Source organism: Echiichthys vipera (assembly GCF_963691815.1).
Source record: "Echiichthys vipera genome assembly, chromosome: 11".
In the NCBI taxonomy this organism is placed as follows: domain Eukaryota; kingdom Metazoa; phylum Chordata; class Actinopteri; order Perciformes; family Trachinidae; genus Echiichthys; species Echiichthys vipera.
The window spans coordinates 16859876-16877959 of record NC_139836.1 but is presented as its reverse complement, the minus strand read 5'-3'; the positions used below and the strand labels follow the sequence as shown (position 1 = coordinate 16877959).

The 18084-nt window shown below is 42.3% G+C and overlaps 1 protein-coding gene across 4 annotated transcripts; it reads right to left on the bottom strand.

Annotated features, from left to right (window-relative positions):
- On the bottom strand, positions 1–17366 carry ldb1a (LIM domain binding 1a). 4 transcript variants are annotated; one of them, XM_083923405.1, is made up of 11 exons: positions 17233–17366; positions 7458–7560; positions 6961–7005; positions 6648–6723; positions 5646–5748; positions 5098–5270; positions 4871–4993; positions 4698–4775; positions 4459–4582; positions 4106–4254; positions 1–2187 (listed from the first exon to the last, which is right to left on the bottom strand). In XM_083923405.1, exons 1-11 carry the CDS (start codon positions 17258–17260, stop codon positions 2134–2136), a joined length of 1056 nt encoding a protein of 351 aa, XP_083779531.1. In that variant the 5' UTR covers positions 17261–17366; the 3' UTR covers positions 1–2133. The 4 variants fall into 4 exon arrangements, with proteins under 4 accessions (XP_083779531.1, XP_083779532.1, XP_083779529.1 ...); XM_083923406.1 differs by having other exon boundaries at positions 4112–4254; XM_083923403.1 differs by lacking the exon at positions 1–2187 and adding an exon at positions 2227–3080.
- Positions 17367–18084: the final 718 nt, after the last annotated feature.

The following is an 18084-nucleotide window of genomic DNA, read 5'->3' as shown; positions in this document are numbered from 1 at the left end:
TTTTTTTCAGTGAAAATTCATCTTTATTGATACATACATGAATTATCAATGACAGAAACCTGGCAAAAAATATAGATATAAAATCACCCCTATGGTGAGGTGCTACAGGAGCCAGCTATGGGTGAATTACCATTTCAGCTCTGTCTCGCATATCACAAACCCTTATTCCTTAAATTATGTCAACTTAGGAAACACAGAGTGTCGAAAAGTTTCCCCTATATTCAATTCTGTGTCGGCCTGCTGAGTAGATACACCACAAAAGTAGACTAGGGGTGCTAGAGACAATGAGTAAGGATTTAAACTGCAGCTCGGTGGGGATTAAGTCAGATATAATGATGGAGGAATTTCTAACAGGCTGCTGTTTTGGGGCTCTGGGAGACACCTACTGGGAGAGTCTGCACATTACTATCCAATAGCTGTCAGCTGGGTGCCCACGCTTTGCATCATATGTACGTAAAGAGGAAACCCTGACACAGCAGCTAAAAATAATAATAATAATCAAGCCCAGTGAGTCCTTTTTCGCCAGAATATGATGTAATGTCAATGGTCAGCATATTTCCATTAATGAAATATAAACTTTGATGAGGCTCTTCACAAGCACATGACTCACCAAAAAAATAGAGCAACTTAACAGGGGGGAAAAAAGGATGACTTAGAGGTTATTGTTTTCTCTAAATGTGGTTATTTATTGGTTTTCATTGCATCTGATAAGTTTTCTGGTAGACTAGGTACCCACAACAACAGAAAATAGCCATTAAATATCTCTTTAATGTGAACATACTGAACCATTGCGATAAACTGGCCAGAATGACCCTGGGAGTCACATGTCAAAAAACAAGTAATGGCGTGACCTGTGTTAACATTAACTGACTCAGCAGCCCCACCAACTCCTCCATATATCATGAGTATAGTACAGGTGGGTTGGACCTAAACAGAATGTCAATACATAGAAAAATAAATACAGTTTGCTAAAATGAGGGCAAAATTCTTTTTATCAGTGATTGTACCATTAAAAATCACGTTTAAAAAAACTTTTAAGAGGCTTTTTATCTCTTTACATTAGATTGAGTTTCTCATAATTCTAAGGAGGGATACGTAGAATAACTTTTACAGAAATCACTACCTAAAAATATACAAGCACAGACACAAACATGATGAGTAAAGCCAACAAAATTATTCGTCATAAAACATAAAACAGCACAGTGTAATCAATATCTAAAGAATCTTTACATGTAGCTCCTTGGTCTGCAGCTTTCTTAATTGTGATTAAAAACATTTCTGGGAAACTTAAGTTAATACAAAAGTCTTTTTCTTCTTATTTTACAATCCTGTCAAAACTTTTTAAAATATTTGTGAGTAGCAAATTTGAGAAGTTTTCTGTCATTATGTTCTTCCAAGAGAGGACCCCAGATAAGAGATTTCAAGACAAAGCAAACAAATTCTGCAAGGACAAGTCAACAGAACCAAACCAGCCGCTGGATGGAGATTTAATAAAGAAAATGGTTTCCAGTGTGCTGCTTTGGACTGAAACAAGATGGCGTACAGTATTAAAACACCAGCCTTGTTCTCACAGTTTCTAGCACTGAAGCCAATGGACCTGATGACAGTGTGATGGCTGACACAGATGGGTGACATATTAAGCACAGACTTACATGGAAGTTATACCCATCACAATAAGAATGATCAAACAGCAATACGTTTACATTAATATTCTGTAGGTTTCAGATGTTTTACAGTTCTTACATTAAAATAGAAAAGAAAAAAAAAATACACCGTTGATTCATAAGAAAAATAGATTGGGGTTAATAGTGGAAAACAGTGCAAAGAATATTCTGGGGTGTTTTTGTTTGCTTGCTTGTCTGTTCATTTTTTAGAAATTGTTTACAAAAATAAAAACAATTCAAAACAAGTCTAAAACATAGAAAATGAAAACACACTTCTGTAGCATCTGGTGCTCTGGTCCAGACATGCTGCGTATCACCTCTCTCCAGTACCTCAATGTTTTATGTCGTAGGTAGGTGGGTGTGTGTGTGTATGTGTGTGTGTACGTGTATATGTGTATGTGTGTGTGTGTGTGTGTGTGTGTGTGTGTGTGTGTGTGTGTGTGGGTGTTTTGATTTAGCGTAGTGGTTCTCAACTCCGGTCCTCAAGCTCCGGCACTGTACAGGTTTTTGTTCCAACCAGGTCCTACAAAAACAAATAATTGAGTTTTTAAAAACCGAACGTTGAATTTTGATACTAAGAGTGCACACAGTTTTCTGCAGCCTGCAAAAAAATAAGTTAAATAAAAGCTAAGCATTTCTTCCCTGTGACATGAGCACAACAGAAACAACGGGGTGCGTCGTCAAGGAGAACGCACGCCTGAGAGACCCGAGGTTGGAACAAGAACCCACTGACACGGTCGCCATGGCGAGCACTCGGATAACAGGACATGCCAACTTTGGCTCAAACACTGTGGTGAGCGATGATGGGGGTGGGGTTAAGGACACATGCACACATGCCGCCACCCCGCCAGTCTCACCACACCTCTAAGAGGACTGACTGGAGCCGAGCAGACAAGGGCCAAGGCTGAGCACCACTGATCATGTGCAACAATGTGAGGGAGCGAGAGGGATTCTGCTGACCCTGTCCTTCATGTGACAGCAAAGAGCTTTATAAGTCCATCAGCTATTGTCCCTTTTCCTAATCACTCTCTTTTCGTCTTAAAAAGAACATGAGGGAACAAAACAAACAAAATCAATTGAACACAAGTGCTCGAGGACACCCTCTCTGACTGCTCTCGCTAGTGTGTTGGCTCAGGTGGATCCCAGTAGGATTTAAGCATGAAAAAAGGGGCTGGCTGGGACCTCAGCGCTCTACTGGGACGACTGGGAGTTGTCATTCTTGCTCTCCTGACTGGAGGGAGCCTTGTTGTTCCAGGGCGAGTGTGCCCCCAGTGCAGGCGAGCTGTTGAAACTGTCCTCATCCTCCAGGCCATTCGCCCCATCGAACTGCGTGTTCTCCAGCCGTGTGATCAGACGCTCGTCCTCGTCACCAAACTCCCCTCCCATCAGAGTGGGCTCTCCCACCATCATCACGTCCTAAAGGGGACAGCAAGGGCCGGTACATATTATCCCCATAATAGAGGGGGGTGCGCGGAATGACTGGCTGCACGGACGAGTTGTAACTGAAGCGATTCTTGACTAGGGTTTAGGTGCGATCTAACTTGGTTCAAGTCCAGCTTTAGAAATTCATTTTTACTCATGAAATGCATTATAATTGATACTTCAAGGTAAGTTTTACAGACCAAGGGAGTACTTAAGACCTAATGTATTAAGTGCCCTCTCATTCTTAACCCAGTCACAACAGGACAATATGTTGTCATGGCATCTACTCTGACAGTTCAGTGGTCCATGTGGCCCTGACTCTCTGCCCCTGTTCCAAGAACCAGGGACATGGGGCCCTCCCTACTGGCCAGCAGTGGGCACCCCTGATCCTTGAGTGCTGCATCAGGGAGGGGGAGGAAGGGTTCCATTCCAACTCGGGTCTCGTTCGCACAATCAAGCAACCAAGTAAGCAAAGACAGATGTGCTGTGTGAATCGTATACTCTGATAGACTAAGTGGTAACTCTAAAACCAAGATGATACCGCGGATTTAGAGAGAAAACCTAACTGTCCTGCTGGAAACTGGAAATCACAGCAGTGTAACCTTACCCCATGGCCCCAAAATATTTGAACCATTTCATTGTTAATGAGGTCACTTGTACCCCTCTATATAAACCTGGGGCCCCAGAGGACCAGGGACTGCCCATCACTGGTTCATATCAGGGGGTCTACTAACTAAATCTACTCATCCTCAGAAGAATTACAGAAAGCAACCCCTATTCCCCCCATCACACCTGTATCCAAACCCTACCTCCAGAAGCCTCCCTATGCCATCTCTAATCCTGACCTGCTGCCGGACCTACTCACAAACAACCCCAGCTACCACCCCCTTACACCCACAAATAACTTTCTAACCCCCTTGCCTTTGTCTCAACCCCATCCACCCTCTGTCTTATCCTCCAATGTCTTGCTCAGCTGAACTTGGAGGGGCAGAAAGAGGTCAAGTAGACGTAATGCTTACAGGTACCTGGCTGGAGAGTGAAAAGCTGTTGGCTGGACTCTTCTTTTTGCTGTTGCTGTTGTTATTGTTGCCTCCGCCGGAGCTCACCGTGCTTCCGCCGGACACCTTCCTTTTCCGCCGCTTGTTTGGAGCTTGTCTGGCTGGCTCAGCTACAAGTAGAGAAAGGGAGAGTAAGCGTTTCATAATTGTCAATTTAAGTCTCTGGAAATCTGTTGTTTCTACACCTGTTGCAGATTAAGTACTGTCATCCAATTGCACCTGGATTTGTTTGTGGGTACTCAACAGCCTAATTAATGTGAAAGGGCAACAAGATCATTAATACCAATGGCAATTTCAAGATGTGTGCGCATTACCTGGAGGTGCTACCATTCTTTGCCACTTTTGGAAAAGGCAAGTCTTCAGGCAGTCTCTGGGGCTCAAGCTATAGGTCTTATGCCTTGACATCAACTCTTGCATGGGCTCCAATATCACACATAGCTGTAGGGTGGATGAAGAGGAACCAAACAGTCATGAAGGAGTGTTAACGGGTTGTTGTACAATTTAGGTTAATTCAATGGCCGATCAAAAAAGAAAAACAAGGAAATTCGCTTACACGGAGGTAGTTGAGCGTGGAGTTGGACAACCCACATCTGGTGATATTTTTAGCCAGCTGATCGAGCATTTGGGGATCCTGCGTGATTGGGTTGAATGGGGTGTGATGAATAAGCGCATGTATAGAATGTGCATTTGAGTGCGAGTGTGTCATTATTTGAGACCGGTACTCACATGCATTGCCAAAATGCTCCTTGGTAGGACCTCTCTGTGTTGTCTGATGCTGAAGTGCCACGTCTTGATCCTCATCATGTCATCAAACATGAACTCTAGGTACAGGCGGCCCTCCACACAAACCTTATCCACAGAACAGAAGTGTGACAAGTTAGAAGCCTAAGCACAAGTTACAAAAAGTGGAGAAAAGGCTATACATTTTTCATCCAGTGTGACATTATCTGTACCTGTGTGAACATGGGTTTGCCGTTCTGGGTCACCATGGTGCACTGGTCACAGTCAAGAGACACAAAGTTACTGTGGAAGGACTCTTTTGGGTGCTTTAAAACATAGAACAGCTCAGTGGCGCCCCCCTCAAAAATACTTCGGAAGTATCGTGGAATCAGCGTCCTGCCGATGGCTGCACAAAAAAAAAAGAGAACTTTTTCAATAAATCAAATTAATAGATAAAAATGATCAGTATAAAAGACATCTGAATCACCCACGTAGGGAAGGTGTGTGTGAGTATAGTAGCAAATTCTGACGGAGACATGAAAAGGATCAAATTAAGAACAGACACTTGTATTCCAATCTTGATGAATGAAAATAAAAATGTACAAGTTATTCTGAAAGATATATAAAACATGTGGACATTTGAAGATGAGATACACATTACATACAATAGGTTACTGAAATTAAAAAAGGAACACTGTCTTAATATTTACAAATAGAACCTGAAAATACAAATAAGCATCAGCATTTTATTTCATTATGATTTTTCAGTGATTATTCTTACTGTATCGTTTGGGTCCATCTTCCAGACAGAAAGTGATGGTGAGCATGGCGTCATCCTCAAAGAACTCAGTGGTGAAGGCATCCCACCACAGATTGTCACAGTCCTGAAAGCAGAGGAAGAACCATTCATCTCAATTGTCATTCCTTAAAATCTGCATGCACAACTTTGTTAAAATGATACAAGAGACAAATGACCTCTTCATATAATCACAATAAAATAAAACATAGCATTTAAGTCTAATACTGGAAGAGGACACAGACTAAATGCATTGTTCTCCATTAAAATAGTGTCGCTATAAATAGATAAAGAAGTTACATATACATAAACATAATGGTTGACTGAAACAACTCAAAAAGAAGAAGAAGTTGAGTTTCCTCAAATGTACCACTTCGATAACATTCCAACTCTTCTGTACAATCTGGTTAACGTAAAACACAGGAAGTTCGCAAATCAAACGAAAACAGATGTGAACGCTTCATGATATTCATCAACATCAATGCAGGTGCTTTTAAAGAAGAGAGGCTGAGTAAATATTTTGTTGGTGCATTGAAGAAGTGTAAACAAAACTGAACTGAACTTCCTTAATAAAGGCATACTGCGATTCAGACTACAGGTGTTTTGTTGGACATAGTCCTAAATTGTAGTTAAAATCCCAGCGATTTACAGAGGTTAGTGTGCAGCCGACTGACAGTAACATAAATGTGGCTCCTTACAGCCACTCAGTTGCGCGTTCAGGCATATAAACAGTTGGCACTCCAATTACGTTTTAGCCAGGTTGATCAGATAATCCTATTAGAGCCTGAATGTAAATTAAGTTAGTGCATTCTCAGGCTTAATTTCCTACAAAATCCTGAGCATGGTTAGCAACATAAACAGCAGCTGGGAGGGACAATCTGAAAACATGGCAACAGTGAGTAGTTCAAAGGAGCTGCAGAATGTAGCACTACAGATTGTAATCACAAGCTGAAAATTAGACATTTTGAATGATGAAGCGACTCTCACCTCTGTCCAATTCTGTAGCCTTTTGTTCAGCTCATATATCCGGTAATCTGTCTGGTTCCCGTACGGTGTGGGTCTCCTGAAGCAGAAAACAGGGAGATTCAACACTCTTGAGGTGCTTCACACCCAAAGCACATACTAATTGACATAGGCCACGAGCAGTCTCGAACTTAACTTAATTACAGGAGAATTTAATGCCAATGTGTTTCAAAATAAATGGAGAGTAGGAGTATAAAGGCTTTATAAATTACTTCTGAGCAAGGACAAACCAAGACTTTAAGTTCACTATGCAATGCACTAGCTCCAGTGTACTCACCCCATTCCTGGCTCCATGTATGATGGGGGGTACATGGGTGTGGGCCTAGGGGGAACAAACAATTCAAACATCAGCAATAACCACAAAACATGCTTTATCGTGATATGTATTATTATTGAGATATAAATGACCTATATCGGGAGATTAAGGCCAAACTTATAATGCCAGTCTGCGTCTGTGTAATAAACTCGCATTTGATTTTATTCCAATATCACAATCAAAGATAGGATGATCAAACAGTGCAATTTGAAGATTGCACAAAGATACAAGCCATAAAACATCAGTACAGATTATTATTTATATAAAAACAATCAGCATCTAAAAATACAAGTTGTATTCTTAGTAAATGTATCTGTCAAGACAACAAATGACAACATTTTTAGCTTGCAAGATGTAAAAAGGAACTATCAGAATTAATGCAAGAGGTGCCCTAGTTTTAGATATTTTCTTCAATTTGACAAAAATTCTCATGTCCTGACAGTATAACCAAGACCTACCCCACATCTCTGTCCAGCATAGCGCCTGGGTGGAAGGGGGGGAAGCTGCCGCCGTTGGGGGGCTCCTTAGGAGAGTACAGCTTGAATGACTTTGACGAACAGCCTGCACACAAGTACACAGCAGAGGAAGAGAAAAAAAGAGCAGAGATTTAGAGGAGATTTAGATTACTTTAGATTTAGCTCATTCAAATCACAGCATCATCAAAGTAATCTAATGCTGGATGATTTTGTTGAGATTTACTCAAATAAAAAGCATGCTGCCAAAACAATTCCCTGCCGCTTTCATTATCTAATGCATCTTCAATCTGGTAAATGGACAAGAAAACAAATCCTCATGAGAAAAAAAAACAGCAATATTTATTAGCCTGCAGAAATCTGAGAAAATAATCAGTGAAATGGGAGAAGGAGGGAGGGAACACGCAGAGGAGAAGGTCTGGCATGTTCTTTGTGTTCTTGTACCATCCGTAACATTATAGGAAACCCTTTGCTCTGTATAGCTCCATGTGATCCTAAACATGCCTCTTCTGCCCATCCCCCCACTTGCTACTCTGCTGTTGTTAACCCTTGTCTATCCAGATACGGCATTCATGCTCAAACAATTCAGGGCTCTGAGAACACATCTAATCTGGATCTCTACTCAAGGAGACCTCACACAGACAGCGGCTGCATGTAATTAGGTCTGTGATGTTTTTATACCCAAGTAGACAGACCGGGATGATGAGGAAAAACAACCCCTGAATTTGCCCCACACTGGCACATCACAACCTATCCAGAGCGTCACTACTTTTTAGCACAGACAGAGAAAATGTCATACACATTATCGTAATGTTGAGATAATAGAAAATATTGACTGTTTGATAATGTAGTTTAAGCGCACCCTGTTTGTAAACTCGATATTCCCAACAGGCACCTGAAGGAAGTAATGTTAATTTGTTGCTTTAATAAGCCACTATTGATGCACAACCCTCCGTCACTATCAGTTCGGCATATAAAATGGAGATTGTACCAAATTAAAACCGGCAGGGGAGGGGAAACGCTGGCCCACTAAAGCGGGATTAAATCTAACAGAGCTGTATCTTTTCACATCACTTTTGGTGAATGGACATAGGCAGAATACTCCAGACTACTCTTACAAATGGAGGGAGAAAGGCATGGGCTTGGGTTAAGTATGCCTGTGTGAACTCTGATCTGTCCGTCCTTCCTAAGAACCCCAGACTCCACTCCCTTAACAACTACAACTCCTCCTTCATTTACTCTCCCCCTTTACTCCCTTTGCTTCAGTTTACGCATAAGAGTCACGGCAGGTCATCCTCTCCTCCCCATAGCTGTGGGTGAACCTGCTCCAAACAATTGTTCTTTATGCATCCCTCTGACCCCCCACACCACCACCACCACTTACCCAACACCACCAGCCATTAGCCCCAGACAGTTTTCAACCACATATGTTGAGTCTTTGTTCAATCTAGTGCACATTGTGACAAACACAAATTACACTGCAACAAATAAGAGTGGGGGTCTTTTCTACAATAAATCATAATGCCTCCACGTTCAGAAACATGCATTGTACAGAAATGCTGACATGGTTTATTCCCACCAACACACACACTGAAACTGGCCCTGTCACTGTCTACATCTGTGGACTATTACGGATGTATTTAAAAATGTCACGACCCAGGCATATATGAAAGGCATGATTAAAAGCGCATCCTGAGTTTGAAAAACAGATGAATGACCACAGTAAGCACCCTTTAATAGAAGAATTTGATTAAGGTGAACTTTAAATAGTGAGACTTCGGTGCAGTTCACTCCACCCAAAGTCTTCATTTGCAAACAATAGAGCTGCATCCAGAGGCTGGCCCTCGGCCAATAACACATCCAAAGCAATTTGTGAAGAGTGCCAGCACATTTGCATTGCTAACTGGTGTAAACATATTGCTCTCTGTGGACATGCACATTAAAAAAATAAGCCAGTGTTCACTTTAACCCACAGGAGCTGGACCGCAGGGCCGCATTCATTAACCGTCTGCAGATGACGGTTGCTAAGCTATTTAACCTAGCTAGTTGCTAAGCTAACGTTACAGCTATCACCGCCGTCCACTTATATTCCCCCGTGCTTGTTTACGAGCAGTTGCAGCGGTGTCATTGTGAACCAGTGGGTGCTGTCTAAGTAGCGTGGCTGTTTGAGTTACCTGCAGAGAAAAGGTCCACCGAACCGCGGTGTTGCTCAACAACCTCCGCTCGGTGTTTTCTAGCCAGCTAGCCTCGCTGCTAGCCGGAGCGGCTGGACGGTGAAAGAAGCTCCAGCTCCGACCGTTGATGATAATACGGTAGTCCTACGGTCCCAAAACAAGACGGTAAGCGATGGAAAGTAAAACACTCCAGCTAGTTTCCCTGGTTCCTGTCAATTTGCAATCCCCAACTAAATGTTTTAAATGTAATTTGTTTGGGGGGGTCGATGCTATCTATCTACTACTACTACAGGACCCTTTGTTCCTGCCAGCCGAGACACAAAAAAAAAACACAAAGGCCCCGCCTCCTCCAGGCCCCGCCCATCCCAGCACACACAGGCCTGCCTCCAGACAGCCAAGGACCCAATTTGTCTTATTCTTGTCCAGCACCCCTACGAGTTTCAGTGGCCCCCAGAGAGGTATAAAGTGGGTCCCCATTAAGAGGAACAATTATCAGCATATTTTGCCCCACACGCAGCTATTACGGATGAACATTGAACTACTAGCAACAGAGTTACTTGAGGTGCAGTTAGGGGGGAGTGCACAATCCCACTGAGAAAAACTGTGTTTTCCATCAGGGGCATGCAGCACATCAATGCAATACAGCACCACAAACAATAAGAGAGTCCCCATCATATCACTCCTTTAAGTTTAAGGCCCAGAAATGGCTAGGCATGACCAACGATGCCAACACTGATCCATTTGTTATTCCCCTGATGTCATTCATTTGTCTGTTTTATATATGTACAGATGTGCTTTTTTAGACTATATTGTAATGTGCTTTTATCTGATGTACATGTTGGATTCTTTATGTTGTTTTATTTTAGGATGCCCATTAACAGCAGACGAAGGGACTGCAGATCAAAACTAACCTTTAAGCTGACTCGGGTGCATTTACATTTTTAAGAATGTCCATTGATATAAACTGTCCTTCTTCTTAAATAAAGAAATAAAAACTGAATAAAACATGAATGAATGAGCCAACTCCACACAACCTCAGGGCTCATATTCTGCTTGTCCCAGCTCTTCATTGAACCTGTTCACACTGTGTCAATTAGGTTTAATGTTTACTCTCACCTCTTTACCATTCTATCAAATTGAAGTATTCTTGACTTGTTCATGATAACTTGCGGATAAATGCAGTTTAAGAAATTCACTTTACAATGTTTCATCATTGTTGCAAGTCAGACGTGATGCCCTCAGATACACATTATCACTCTGCTCTAATATTTATGACCTGTGACAAATACAGTCTTTAAAATGTCAAGGTGTATAATAAAGTCAGATGCCAGCAATGTCTATTAGGAGAGATTAAGACTGCCTTGAAGACAGAATGTCTTGGACCTACAAGTACAGTAGACCCTCAGTATATCTCAGCATATTTTATAAGAAGTAACATAAGGGTTGAATTTCAAATATAAACAATTGTTATGTATTGACAGCAATCAGGTGTGATATTAACTTAAAAGACAATTAAATAGATGAAAATCTTATGGAGTACAACTTTAAAACAATTAAAAGGAGTATAACAATATTAGAATTCAAGAGTAAATTAGCTATATACAACGGAAAAGAAAGGGAATCGAGAGGTGTTATGTACATAGAAAAGATGAGAATGAAGTGGAGTGGTTACATTATTGTGGTATTAACGGTTAGATAAATATCAATAATATTATCCTGTAAAACCTTTGGGGGAGCATTGACCTAATTCAGTCAAATAATTAGTCAAGAAGAATAAAGTGATAGGGCTGCTGGAACTAACACTGGCCATCCATTACTGTAAAGTCGGTCCTGATTGTAACAATCCCAAAAAGAAAAAAAAAGAGTGTGATTCAGACGTTCTGCTTACACTGCGACAAACACTAGTCAACTAGTAAGGCTGTTTTTTTTTCAAGCCAATTTTGTAAAGACTTATGAAAAGTGACTGACTTGGTTGATGACTCAAATCCTTTAGGCCATAGCCCCGAGCCCCAGATTATGTAAGGGTTTAATCTGCAGCCTCACTTTTAATCAATGACCACTCTAATGTTTACAAGCAATATATTTGAAGCCCGGAAGACCTTTTGTGGTTTCAAAGTGCATTTAAAGCTCAATTTGTTGAAGCTTTCACTAAAGCTGCCAGTCAGTTCGTAGAATTATATAAGCCGGGAGAGCAGATGAGAGAAGTGAAGCAATGCATTTCACAGAGACAGTAAAAACGTCTGACCCACAACAGTCACTTATTGCATAAACCCCACGTCAGACAGAGATTTACGGCATCATCTGCAGCCTGCATTCAGTGTTCAGATTGGAGGAGAGTACCAAAAACATATCTGGTGTGGACTGTGGGGCGTGGGCTACATCATTGGTTTGATTTGGGGGGAAATATACAACTTAAAATCTATTTCTAGTAATTGCCTGGAGAGTTGGCTTTGTAGTTGTGACAAAAGATGAATTATTAAACAGATACAGGGTGAATAAAAGAAAGCCTTAGGTCCAGAGCTAACAATTCCACAGTCTGCTGTCTGTTCACTGTTGATGGACTGACACAAGAAGAGATGTGACAGAACAGCATCTCCCTCTGCTGGTAAATGCTGCAAACATCCTCATGCTTCAGGATAGACTATACAGTAGAGATCAAACTGGCGAACAAAGTATTCATTCTGGATTTATTGTAAAATACTGCTATTTTTTTCAAGAATGGCTATACCACTGCTGTCCTTAGCACTTTAACAAAAACCTTTATTTTGTGAAAATACTGTAGAAGAATACAATAAAATGAATGGACACTATTCACAACTAACATGTTATTTTAATACTCAAATGTATCATGTAGTATGATACGTGATTATAACAATCATTAACTTTTACATGCAGAATAGAGCTGATTTGTTAAGACTGAGGCATCTGAAGAAAGTCTGCTTGTGTTTCAGTGTTTCGGCCCTAAAAATTAGATTCTATATCATCTGTATTCACTATTGAGTTGTAGTCACATTTAGTACACACGAATACACAGACCTGGCAAGTAGGACTAGTAGGCAGTGATAACATTACAGTAAATGGCAGTCATACACACAAGAACTATTTTAGTCACTGGAAAACTGGTCTTGCACTACACACACGCTCGTGTATTTATAGATCCCTAGCTACTAAGACCAATTTGCATGTATTATTTTATGCAAAGCTGGACAGCATTTACACTGAGATGCCTTCCATGCATTGTTATACAGAAAAATATAAAATAGATTTTTGATTATCTGTTTTATTACTCAAATGTTGTTACAGTTAGTCAACTTTTACAAAAAAACTGACCTTGATAAAGAAACTGAGGCGAGCTGTAAGCAAGTATTAATAGACGCCACACAGGCCACACAACAGACACAAGTAAACATGCCTTGACAGCATTTTCCAAAACTGTTCCAGCGTATTCTGTCTGTACGCAAATGTATGACAGAGAGAGAAGCAGCGGTGAGGAAATCTGAAGAGAGAGCTGGCGTGTTCAGATTCCTGTCGTGGCTTTTCTAGACGCCACGGTGGAAGCGCAAGCCTGTCAGGGAAACTGTTGTGACACCTGACTGGTAGCGATAGCAACGTGGCAGCAGACACAGACTGCGACGAGAGGATGCAACTGTGGCTGTGACAGGAGCATGTCAGACAGCATGTGTTCGAGATAAAGAAGGATGAAGGATAACAAAACGAAGCTAGTGTGTGAATGTCTGCTGGAAGGCCGGTGCTGTGGACGCTTGTCATTACAGAGGTCACTGATCTGAATCCAGGCACAGTTAGTCTATTGTTGACAGATAGGATCTGGTGCAACAAAACAAGGTTTGGTATTTTTTTTGGTCATTTTGTCATTGTGCCACCACCCAGGCAGTGATATGACATGTCCTGAAAAAATATGTCACCCAAACACACTTCTATAATGTGTTATGAAAAAGCCCCCATAAAAAACAGGATTTACATTTTTCGTTTACGTCCAGAAGTCCAAAGTGATATGTCTTCGATCAGCATATATTTTTCTACTTCCCTGTTCCTGCTGACTCTAACTCTGAACATGCCGTCCCATACACACCCATTATGAAGTCAGAAACAGTCTGAAACCTAACGTAAACTGATATTGTGAAAACCGTGCTAGCTATCAAAATGCCCATTTGGCCTAATAAAGCCTTGCAAATTGTTTATACTGAGATAGTATAATCAGTTTTCTATCTTAAAATAGTATATATACACTGAGATGATGTTATTTAGAGATTCATCTTTGAAGTGGCTCCACAGACAGTGAATAATGTAACAACTACGACCCAAACCCTGTATTCACTGGAATGAGGACATTTTACCTCATTCAAAACATGAAAACCTGAACACTTCCCATCTCAAACACAGATTCTGTAAGCGATGAGTCAGTCCCTAATTCCACATAAAACAGACCAACTCACCAACTCCACCTCCAATTTCTGACATCGTCAATTCTTGATGCACTGATTTTCAGTCTTTAGGGAAACACTATATACATTCTGCTTAATGGTAGAAATCCCTTTAACAAAATGACATCATTTGCATACCCTTTATCAAATCAAGTTTGCACAATTCATCTTTGACACCAACCAGCTCAAACAGGCAGGTACATTCATAAATCTTGTGGAAAAAATATATAAATCTGGTAGATAATGTGTTAAATTTACAATTACAACAGTCGCACTTACACAGGTGGTACAGCGATATGGCACAAAGCTTTCAAATAACTGCAGCTGTCCTCACACCTTTTGTTGTCTGAGCCCTGTTGCTTTCCACCTCTGTACCAAACCTGCTTTCATGGTTTTAAAGACTCTGTGGCTTGCAACTCTCCCACAAATAAAGGTGTGATTTGATAGAAAATCATTTTCCCTTCCCACACATTTAGTTTTCTACTCATCCCCCCCTCCTCCGGGCTGTGGCACATGCCAGTTTTCCTCTGCCATCCTGTCGGCCTGCAGCAGATGTGACATCACTACAGCACGTCTCCACTCTGCATCCCCCCCCCACCCCCCACCCCCCTTTCATTTCTCTGACTCCCCAGCATCTCTTTCTCCCACGCATTCCTTCTTTCTCTCTGTCTCTGCACACACAGCCATTTTGATCTAGCAAACAAGATCTGAGAGACTCGCTAGGGTAGAGAGAGGAGGGGACGAGGAGAAGAAGTGAAAAAGGGGAAAAAAAGAGCTTTCAGCGCAGCGAGATAAAGCTGAGGCAGTCATGTTGTTGTGTAACGGTAATCAAAAAAGCCCTGGCTGTTTGGCTGCCATCTTGCCTCTGCTTTAAGTCACTTTTTCTCCAATCAGGAGCATGTGACTTTCTGCATGAGGTAACACCACTATTACCACTGTTACTGCAAAAGGCAGTGAACGAGGGATGAGAGTGACAGGGGTGGGGGTGAGGAAGAGGGGGAGAGAGTGAGATGAGGAAGGCAGGGAGAGGGAGGGGTAAGAGTGAGATGGGTGAGAGATGGAGAGAGTGGCGAGCAGAGGGGAGCGCATGCTTGAGTGCATGTGAGAATGGAGAGGGGGGGGGGGTATCTTCAGCTCACAGGCAATCTATTTTTACCATTTAGTCGGAACAAAGGACGTGATTGGCTCCACTGTGTTGGGACGGATCTCCTTCATGCAGGGAACAAAGCCCTAAAAAGGCTGATTCACAGCAAAGTCACATCAACAGCAGGATGTCACAGGGTTGTCAATGAACAAGACAGACAGGAGAAGTCTGTTCTTTATTATGACTCACGTTCTGCCACACATGCAAATACGCTCCGTTCAGATTCCCCTGTTCTATAATGCACCGACCCAATGACAAAACAAAGATGAACGGGACCAGATAAAAAGGAGAAAGTGACGTTAGAATCAGAGAGGGTTTGTTTTTCACACACAAAGGGACAGGGAGGATCTTCCATCCACCATCGTACAAGAATGTAAACAAACCAGCCTTCAAATATAATGATTTATAGCGCGCTCACAGCGAGGGAGAGACAAACTGCGAACCACTGTTGATCAATGTTGCCTTGTGTTTATCTGACAGATCCACCAGCCTAAACTTGTCCTAGCAGGCGCCTCGTGAAGGTGTGTATGCACGCCTGAATTTGTAAACCTGTGAAAACCTTCTGAATGTCGGTGCACAAAATGCACATGGCGGATCTCTCTGGTTCGACCTCTTTCTCCGTACATCCGTTAAAAGAAGGAACATGTGGATGTCATTAAAAGTTTCTGCTCCAGAGTTAAGTCTGTCAACAGAGGGAGTGAGGGAGGCAGATATCCTGGAAAACTACAGGAGGGATCGAGGAAGCGAGATAGTACAGAAAAGATCTGAGAGGAGAACATCAAGTAACGGCCTCTCTGATATAATTCCATATTATATGCGACTACCAATGAATCAGAGCAGCCCCATTAAAATGATACTGACACCCTAATTCAATCTGTCCTCTCTGAGATCCCCTGAGCAGATGCTACGATTCAATTTCTACGTGTTACTTGCTCCCTTGTGCTGCACAGAGCCCCGTGCCCTGGCACTGTGAGGCTTTCACTGTGCACAAGGCAACCATCTCTGTAGCCTGCTTTCTCTCCATGGGGTACCACTAAAGAGAAATTGCTGCAAAGTCAAACAGGATCAAAGACTCTATGGGAGAGAGAAAGAGAGAACAGATTATAAGATGTTGATAAAAATGGCAACAACATTTTGCTCGCCGAAGACTGACATGTGCAGACAGTTCTAGATTTCCTTCCTCTTGCTCTGACTCAGTAACAGGAGCAAAGTGTGAATACTGAGTACCGATCGAGACACCGTAAACCATAGTTTATGTAACCTTTAATTAAAGCTCAAGAATCTTGATTTCAGAAAAAAGCCATGCTTAACAGCTGCAAAATATGCAGGAATGCAAAGTCACAATGACAAAGAGCTGCCCTAATATCCAAACAGCGGCTTAACTTCAAGCAAATTCAACCCTTAGTTAAATCTTCTGAAAGTACCTTCATTAATGGTTTACACCCATTAAGAAAGGCTAGCTTTAAACCATTTTTCAGTGAATAAAGTACTTTTACGTTCTGCCCCTGGAAGAAATGTGAAAAACAGTTCCTGTACCAGTAAGCAGTGATGTCCGCCAACTCCTCTTGACACGTGAGAGCACAAATAATGGAAATACAGATCTAAAGTGGCTCGATAAAGCTGAGAAAAGGAGTCAAAACAGCCAGCAAGTGAGGTACTTATTGATATCTCAGTGTCTCTGTACGTGGCAAAACTTGAGAGCCATTGATCTGCTGCACAGCAAGCTAGCGCGACTGAGAGGGTCCACTGAACAACTCAGTCCTAGAGTGTGGTAGCCTCAATCTGTAACCTTGTTTTAGGACATGTGTTGAGAGGGTAGCATGGCTTCACAGACACACACACGCGTGCACACGCAAACTCACCCTCACACAGCTTGATGCTGGCCCTAGGCGGCTTTGCAGCACTTTTACATAAGTCATCTTTCTGACAGCACCACTGAGCACAGAGACGGAGTAGGAAAAAGGGGGAGAAAGAGAGAGAAAGAGAGTACGGGCACTCACCGGGACAAGCACAACCTCCAACAGACATCTTTTCACATGTTGGGCTCTGCTCTGAACGAAACAGCTGCACTCAGTCCACACGCTGCTCGCATGGGCTAACTCTGAGGAAAACAACACAGACAGAGGGGTGGAGAGATTAGAGGGAGTGGTACAAAGCAGGGCATGTACACCACAACTACACTCCTCTCTCTCTGTCAGAGGCAGGAAGTTGGCAGTGGTGCTCTAGCTGCATCATTAATAGGCATATTGCAACACAAGTGGGAGGGAAAATGAGAGAGGAGTGAAATAGGAAGAAAGAGCCTTTACATAATGTGAGACTGGAGTAAGTAATATGGAATGAGCGAGGGAGTGTGTGTGAGTGTGTGTGTGTGTGTGTGTGTGTGTGTGTGTGTGTGTGTGTGTGTTTGTGTGTGTGTGTGTGTGTGTGTGTGTGTGTGTGTGTGTGTGTGTGTGTGTGTGTGTGTGTGTGTGTGTGTGTGTGTGTGTGTGTGGCAGTGATGCATCGTCCATTTTCGCCCGGTGCTGCTGTGGGAGATAAACATACTCAGTATGAGCCCAGAGGCAGAGGGTCATTACTACCAAACAAACACACACACGCACACACACACACACACACACACACACACACACACACACTCACTCACTCACTCACACACCCTGCCTCGTGTATGACATTTTTCCATCTCTCTTTCTGTCTTCCTCTCTCGGTCCTTCTGTCTGTCTTTCTGCCTCTGAGAAAAGACTTGTGTTAATCACGACAGACAGTATCGATTAAAAATGCAAAGCCCACCTGGAGCGCAGGGACACTTGAGACCCATGGGGGGCAGGAAGAGCGTGCATGTGGGGATGCGC

Bases quoted from the DNA above. Each gene is read 5' to 3' on its own strand.
- ldb1a (XM_083923403.1), bottom strand. From the start codon at position 17,260: ATGTCTGTTGGAGGTTGTGCTTGTCCCG. The intron at 5,749-6,647 runs GTGAGAGTCGCT...CTCTGCTTTCAG, and splicing joins GGCTACAGAATTGGACAGAG to GACTGTGACAATCTGTGGTG. The intron at 3,081-4,105 runs GTAAGCATTACG...TGTCCCCTTTAG, and splicing joins CACTCTCCAGCCAGGTACCT to GACGTGATGATGGTGGGAGA.